This window comes from Anser anser (assembly GCF_964211835.1).
Source record: "Anser anser genome assembly, chromosome: 23".
Lineage (NCBI taxonomy): Eukaryota > Metazoa > Chordata > Aves > Anseriformes > Anatidae > Anser > Anser anser.
Genome location: NC_139744.1, coordinates 472008 through 480257, shown reverse-complemented (window position 1 = coordinate 480257; position 8250 = coordinate 472008). Strand labels below are relative to the sequence as shown.

General features: G+C 55.0%; 1 protein-coding gene across 1 annotated transcript; it reads right to left on the bottom strand.

Moving 5' to 3' along the window:
- Positions 1-535: 535 nt before the first annotated feature.
- On the bottom strand, positions 536-4889 carry HOXB1 (homeobox B1). The gene is made up of 2 exons (XM_083809091.1): positions 2546-4889; positions 536-1823 (listed from the first exon to the last, which is right to left on the bottom strand). The coding sequence occupies exons 1-2, from the start codon at positions 3240-3242 to the stop codon at positions 1498-1500; spliced, it is 1023 nt and encodes a 340-aa protein (XP_083665217.1). The 5' UTR covers positions 3243-4889; the 3' UTR covers positions 536-1497.
- Positions 4890-8250: the final 3361 nt, after the last annotated feature.

Sequence of the window (8250 nt, the reverse complement as noted above, 5' to 3'; positions counted from 1 at the left end):
CCTTTCACTTCGCGTTGTAAAGCAACTCCACGTGCGGAGCGACGCGTTTCTACCCGGCCCCGTCTGGGAGACTTGCTTTGAACTCCCCCGTAGCGGAGGTGAAAGCTGGTCCCGATCCTGCAGCTGCCGGTGCCAAGGCGGGGGTGGGGGGGTGTTGGACGGGCCCCGCAGGAAGCAGGATCGGGCACTTCGTTTGGGAGCTGTAGCAGCAGACGGAGACCTTTTCCTTCCTCCTCCTCCCTCTGAGCCCGGGCTCCCCTCCCCGTGTCGCGCACTTCCCTGGACGGGAGAAATTTCCATTTCGCTTAGGGCCGAGAGGACGTGAGTGTGGAAAAAGTAAACTTTATTAGACTGAGGTAGTTCCATTTCGACATACAGAGCATGGGGAAGGGAGTGGAGGCAAAACAGAAGGTTCCGATTAAGAAACCACTTGTTTTTCACGATGACTTTTTTCTCTTTAAAACAAACTCTAACAAAAGTCACCGCGGTTTTCAGTTCGTCCTACGGTAAAGTTTCTGCTGGGAAAGGGAAACAATCAGCCATGGTTAAATAATGTTTTTGTCGGACTCCGATAAGCCTAAGAGGATGGGGGTGCAAGGAGCCGTGCAGCCTCGCTCCAGGATTTCAGGCTTTCGAGACGAATAAATAGCAGTCAGTGCATCAGCATCCGGGGGAGCCAAGCCCCGCGGCCCCCCGCAGCCGTGTTCCCGTGCGCGTTCACACTTCGCAGCACGGTGACCCTTTTCCGAAGTACCCCGAGGTCTGCCTTCGCCTCATCTCGTTTCCGCTGATAACACAGCGCTCCCCCAGGATTAGTAACAGCCCTCCCTTCCCCAGGATTAGTACCAGCCATAACCAGGAGTGCGTAGAAAACCACGTAAAGTAGCACTAGTGCAAAATGGTACCAAAGGAAGTTGCATTTTTGCTTTGTGTTTGTTTGGGTCTTCCCACGGGCCTCTAGCGTCTTGGGCCCATCAGATCTCTTTCCACGATACACAGAGTAAATAAAAAGGAAACAAAACAAAACAAAAAAATACCCCAAACTTTTTTTTTTTTACAATCTCTCGGGGATAAAAATGCATGAAACGTAGCATTCCTGCAGACAAAAGTCCTTGTGCACACTTTTAAAACGGGAGAGAACTAATTTCGTTTTAAAGTTTCTGTAGTTGAAAGTGCAGTTCCTATTGGGGAGAGAGAAGGGAGAGGGAGAAACGTCCCTGAGACAAACGCCTATTGCTAAGGACAAACGAGGACACGGCTGCTCCTTTGGAGTCCAACGTTTTACGGAGGGTCTATAAATTAAGAGAGAGAAAGGCAAGGTGGAGAATTAGTATCACACGCATGGAGACGGCTGGAGCCAAGGGGGCTGCTCGGAAGGAAGCACGGCCTTGCCTCCGCGCGTGTGTGCGGCCGGGACGTGCGTGTTCGTGCGTGTGTGTCTACTCGGGCTGCGGGAGCAGCCGCCCCGGGCTAGCCTCCTTGCCCCTGCGGGGCGGCTCAGGAGGACACCGAGCTGGGGGAGGCCTCAGGTGAGGTGCAGTTGGACTGATCCGAGGCTTCGCTCGCTTCCTTCGCAGACCTGGAGGCAGCAGCCGGGGCGAGACCCTCCTTTTCCCTCTTCTTCTGCTTCATCCGCCTGTTCTGGAACCAGATCTTGACCTGGGTTTCGTTGAGCTCAAGGGTAGCGGCGATCTCCACCCTCCGGGCCCGGGTGAGGTACTTGTTAAAGTGAAACTCCTTCTCCAGCTCCGTCAGCTGCTTGGTGGTGAAGTTGGTGCGGATGGTGTTGGGCTGGCCCAGCAGCCCGTACTCCGACACTTTGGCTGTAACGAGCAAAAGCCAACAGGGCAGGAGCAGCCAAAGCAGTCCCTGGCCGGGGCTGGAGGCCCTGCGGAAGCCCGATCGAGCGGGCTCTGCCCTGCTGCCCCTCTCCTGGGCGTTTGGCCCCCGCCCCCCGGAGCTTCGTGCTTGCTCACAGAGCCCGAGCTGTGCCCTGGCTTCCCGGCGCGGGGTTATAACCTGGGGGGAAAGACTGCAGTGCTGCTCCCTTCGCTGGCACACCGTCACCCCGGTTCCCCGCAAACTGCCCTGAAACTTAACGTGCGTGGGAAAGAGTGGAAGGGGACAGGAGGGCCCGCTCGATCGGGGTGGGGGTGGAGGGAAGATTGCGATTTAGGGAATATTTTAGAGAAGGAAGTTGAACAATGGGGGAGGTGGGAGCCACGTCTGTGGAAGAAGCAGGAAACCCGGAGCGTTTCCTATTCCGAGCTGGGCTTAAATTGCATTCGGCCTGCGGGAAAGTGCGCTCAGGGTCCCTCCATCAGGTGTATCTGCAAGATCTCTGGCTGGCTTTTCTGCAGCGCTGGGCTGGTGCTTAAAAAATCGGGCCCGTGTTCCTCTGGAGGATGAGCCCCGCTGCCTTGAGTACGAGGCCCGGGGAAGGCAGAGAGCCCGGGAAGGCAGAGGAGCCCTCCCCGGGGCGCTGCCCCCGCCTGCCCCGGCCCCGGGGGCGCCTCCCCGCCCGCTCTGCGCGCCCCAGCCTCACCTGTCTTGGGCGGGTTCCTCTTCACTTTCATCCAGTCGAAGGTCCGGGTGGTGCCGGCGCTGGGGCACGGCTCGGAGGGGCACGCGGGGTCTTTGTCCTCGCTCGGAGCGGGCGACAGGCTGCCGTAGAGGCCGGCCAAGAAGCCGGGCTGCTCCTGCCCGTAAAGGTGCTGCGGGTAGTGCCCGGCCGCCGCCCCGCCGTAGCCCTCCGCGAGCGAGCCGAGGTGCGGCCCCGCGCTGGCGAACCCGGCCGCCGGCAGGTACCCGGCGTCGGCCTCCTGCGCGCCGAGGTAGAGCGGGGGCGGCCCGTAGCCGGCGCCGCAGGTCGCGGCCGGGTACCCGGCGGCCGGGGCAGCGCCCGCGAAGGGCACGGCGCGGCCGGCCGGGGCGGGGGCGAAGCCGGGGCCCTGCTGCGGCAGCTGGGCGGCCGCGGCCGCGCTCCCCCCCGCGCCGAAGCGGCCGTCTCCGTGAAAAGGGTCAGTGGCGGGGCTACCTGAGCACGAGGGGAAGGACGGGGAGCTTTGCTCTAAGTGGTGGTAGGCGCCCGTCCCGCGGTTACAAATTGCATACTCTAAGAAGGAGTTCATCCTAGTATTGTCCATCTGCCACTGATGGAGGAGGGTCAGCCTGTTTTGGGGGGATTCCGCCTGCCCTACAACCTTTAGATAGTATGTCAAAGCTGTAAAACTTCCTTCCATGCATCGCTGGTCCTCGAACCCCGGAGCCTTCGGCGGGGCCGGGGTGGGGGCAGGGGGAGGCGGCCACGTGGCTCGCCCCCAGCCCAATGAGCGAGGGGCTCCTGAAGTTTGTCACATCTCTGAGCTCATCCATCAAGGGCCTGACATTTACATAACAAAGGGGTTTCAATCAAACCCTGCCCATCAATCTGATAACAACACGAATGCGTCAAAATCTTTCCTCAAAGACTTTAAAAGAGAGGAGGGAGGTGGGGTGCGGGGAGGTGGAGGGGAAGGGGGGCCTGGGGGAAGAATTAGCATTATCTGCGCCTGTTTTAAGTGCTAAAAAGGCCCCCGAGTTATTCGATTAGCCAATTTCAGCAGAACTTCCCCTTCCTCAACTTAAAAAGGCTTTTCCCGATCCTAACTCCATCTGAGAGAAAGAAAGATGAAGGAAAAAGAGGTAGGGAGGTCTGACTACGTCTCCCCTCCACCGCCCCAAGTACAAAAGGATGCTCGTTTCTTCGTTGCGAAACTTTATCTAGAAAATGGCTTGAACGTGTTTGGAGTTTTCTGGGCTAAAATCTTCTACGAAAACTACGCTCCATGTGCTTTAATTTTGCCACGCGGGCTTTGTGTCTAGGGCCAGTGTGGGTAAAAGCAATGTAATTAAATCAGTATTCTAATGAGACGATGAAATAAAGTTACGAAGACAGAATGTCTTTTGTTGGAGAGAAACCATGCCCTGCTTAGCAATTGGAGGAATGGAACCCAAAGTTATCTGTGTCGGTGTAACCATCCTGCCCATTTTTCTATCCATCCATTTGTCCGTGTACCTACCTATCTCCACATTTACTTCTGAAATCATGAGATATTTTTAAGGGCTTTAACCAGTGCTGGAACTTTAGGCACTGCTTTTCTACGGCAGACCTGGTTTGATCTTCCCGAGTCTGCTGTAAGACCGGAGCTTTCCTCTAGCAGAGTCCCTGTGATGAGTAGGTGGAAAGACACTGACTTCAGTGCGGCCACTTACTGCTCAGAGAATGGAAACATAGGTAGGCAACATTTATTTACTTGTTAGCAGAAGGGAGACAAGAGCACCCAACAATATGACGCCCACAGTCATTTGTTACTTGTCAGGATATTTACTAGTTATTCAGCCTCTAGGAAGAGCCAGGAGGGCACTTTTTTTCTTTTTTTTTTCTTTCCCTTTTTTTTTTTTTTTTTTTAATCAGGCCAAAAGTTCACTTTGAAAGGCATAAGCACGTTCTTTAGTTCAGAGGTTTGGCTGATGCAACCCGTTGGGGTAACGTTTGTTAAGAAACTGCAATAGCATCAGCCCTCCTCCCATATTCAAATGCCCTCGAGAGAAGACGTGCTATTTAGTCAACTACGTCTCTTGTCCTTCAATAAAAAGAATAAAGAGAAACTATTTCCAGTGCTGTGTTACTACTTATTCATGTATTCTGCAGACTTTGCTGATGCTGAGATATTCAAGAAGAAAATACTTTAGGATACAAATGTTCTCTGAAACAGGATACCTCCTTTTTTGCATAAAACAACAGAAAGCACAGAAAGTGATTATAGAGATTCAAAGCAACTCTCATGTAATTTCCCTTGCAAAAGAAATCGGTTTTTAATTTGATTCCAGGAGTGCTTTTTGTATTATGTTGTGTTCGCACTTAAATTGAATGTATTATATTTAAACGATACTTACAATAGATGATTTATGGATGTAAAATGAAAAAAAAAAAGGATAGATGTTTATTTCATCCTTGAACCATTTGTTTCGTATTGTCTGATAATTTTGCACCATGATCTCACTCCACTGTTACATTAAGGGGATGCTTTATGTCATTAAAATACAGCTGTCTTCTGGAGCTGCAAAATTAGCTCCGAGAGAGCTCACTTCTGCGGAGTTATGGAAGAAAAAGTTTTGCTATTAAACTCCGCTCAGACCTGAGGCAGTTCTGGGGGGGAAGCACAGCTTCTTTGGTGGACGGAATAATCGTATGGGACGGGATCAAAATTTTGGCCCTGAAATAGAGCAGAGATCCCGACCCAAACAGGAATAAAACGTGGTCCTTGGACTCCTGGGAGCCACTCCAAGCCCTGGCTTCTTCGGGAAAAGTGAAGCTACTGAGGCGTGTGAGGGCGAAGGTAGAGCTGAGACGGGGTGCGTGGAGGCGAAGCCACTTCGGCTAAAGGTTTTCTTCCCCTCCGTGGAGGCAGTCGTCGCGCTCGGCGCATGGGGGGCTGGAGCCGATTTCCTCCCAGCAAGGGGACGTCGCCCTCCCGCCCGGCCGCTCGCCATCTGCTCGCGGAGCCCGGGCAGCGCAAGACCGGGAAGACTTCGGGGGTGTCGGGGCGGCAGGTGCCGGGCTCCCCCGGCCGGGGGACGAGCCTCCCCCCGGCCTTCGGCGGGGCAGCGGCAGCCGCCGGCTGCAGCGGAACCGGGAAGCGGGCGGCGGGCGGGGTGCGCTGCGCTGCGCTGCCCGGCTCGGGGGGCTCCGCTGCGGCCCGCGCTGCCCCGGCGCCGCCTTCCTGCCCCGGAGCAACGTGCTCTTCCCCAGAATGCACGGCCTGTGGCTGCTGCGCGGCATTTTCGAAAGCCACAGCATCAGTGAGCACGCGAGCACACTGGGAATTGCCGGGGAACCGCTTCTCCAAATTTCCCTCCTAGCGCTGGAACCGGTATCAGGTCACTGCTGTCGTTATGCCTGGTTTTCGTTCCCCTTGCGGAGAAAGTGTGAGATCCAGTTTCGGTACTGCGGGCGAAAGAAATACCAGACTATTGGTAACAAGCAGTCGCCTGGCGAGCATAATGCTATTATTTGCACATTTATTCCATTAAAACACCCCTTATGGAAAGTTGAGAGAAGGGAGGTGGTCAAAACATCCGAAGAAAATGTGTAAATGGAGGTTCTCAAATTACCAGAGCTCTGCCTCCTCCCTCACACCACGAAAATAGTTTATTAGCCTTTACTCATATCTATTGCTTGATTTTCGCTCATGTGCTGAGGAAGACAGTAATTCTTCTGCCGCCCCCCCCCCCCCCCCCCCCCCAAACCGACGGGATTAAAACAGAATATCTCGAGATGAGTGAGCAGAGAGGGCCAGTGGGGAGGTTTCAGGTCTTTGATTCCTGGAGAAAGAACGCGTTGCCCACGAGAGCGGTCGGTCAGTGGAGGAGGAAAGGAGGGAGCACAGGGGGAGCTCCCTCCTCGGCCTTCTTCCAGCCCAGGGCCTGGCACGCCTTGGAAGCCGTTGCCACCCACACCCAGCCTGATAAGCAGATAAGAACCGAGAATAACATCATTTTTCCCGCGAAGCTGTCGGTGGCAGGAGGGTTCTCGTGCCCAAACGCCCCCAGTGCCCTTGGTCCCTCCGCCCCCGCGAGGCAGAGGGCCGTGGCGTGACAAAACGTGGGGCAGCTCGTGGGCTTGCTGCCCCGGGTGGAAGCACACCCACGCGCTTGCACTGTTAGCGAGGACGAGGCTTTGGGCCCCCTCGAGAAAACCACGCCTTTCGTTCCAACCCGATGAAGGCATCTTACTAAAATAAAGCTTTTATTGAGTGCGATGTCTTTCTTTTAGCGGCATAAAGCAAGCCCCGTGACACTCAGGACTGCAGCAGCCTGGGGAGAGACCAAAGGGGATTTTGCTCTTTCCTAAGAGCCGCTTTACTTGTTGAGACAACTTGCCTGACACGAAGGATAAGGCCCTTCTGAAGACGTTTCTTTCTTGTAAGAAATCTTTACCCGGGGCAGACTTGGGAGTTTTCTATGCAGGCAACACAGAAGAGGTGGAGCATTTCCAAAGGCTCCAGAGCACATAGAGTCTACAGATGCTTCGTTTTGGAGTTAAAGATAACTCTCTGCGGAGAAAGTTTGTGTCGTGCGTAAGAAATGTCAGTTCTGGCTCCTCGCGGGGTGATTTATAAGAAGCAGCGCTGACGCTCGGGATGCGTGTTTGGCTGCGGACTTTGTTATCACCAAAAAGGACTTGTCCTTAGAAATTGTCAGAAATTTACAGCCTCGGTAACCATGTGGCATGGTTAAATCATGGCCTACTAAGCCTGCGTATATTTAAGTCTAAAAACTGAAGAGAGAAAATCGTATGGGAAAATGCTTCAAAGTTTGGGATTCCAAAGAGATGCTGAAGGGAATCCCTTGCATGAGTTACAAGCACGGTGCTATCTCCGTGCTGCAGAATGAATACGAGACACTTCAGATAAGATACAACCCTTCTTATCTGCCGCGCTCGGGCGCCGGCAGAAGGCCGGGCCGGGCCCCGGGGGCGGCTGGAGCGCGATGTCCGTCTCGGGCATCTGCTGCGCCCCAAGAGCCGCCGGGCATTTGGCGGCTTGGCTTGGAGTCAGTTCGTGCAGATCTCTGGACGGGCTGTCACCAACCCCCGGGGGCGGATGGAAACCCTCTTAGCCGGGCAGAGAGACATGGTTTCTGTTCTCGGTCTCTTGAGTGACACTTTGAGTGGAAGATTAGGGTGAGAAATAGCTGTTTCTGTATTTCTTTTTCTGAGTGTGGCACGACCCCCTCAAATCCCACCTCCTCGTGCGTCGAAAGATCAAACTCCTCCCGCTGGCTTCGGGGAACCCGTCCTGGTTGCCTGTGACTCGCATCGGCTGTGCCTCCGTGGTCCCCAGGGCAGAGGTGCGTGTGTTCGAGTCCACTCGTCCGGCCACCGAGGTTCGCTTAAGCCTCGGGGAGGAGAGCTCCGTGTCCCTCCTGCGCACAGGGGCGCCTTGCCCGGGCCGGCAGCCCCGCTGGGGGGTGCAGGGCCGGGACTGAACCGGGGAGCCCCAAGCCCTTAGGGTTCACTCCGGTCCCTGCAGTTATCAGCACCCAGCGGACCAGACGTGGGCTAGCTCCACCTAGACCCGACGTACTTGGCTTTATTCACATCTGCATCGGTATTGCCGGTAGTGGTAGGTCAGCGTTATTGATGAAAACCAGAGTGATTCTAAACAGTATCCCCCTGGCTTCGAGACCTAGGTTCACCTGGGTTAA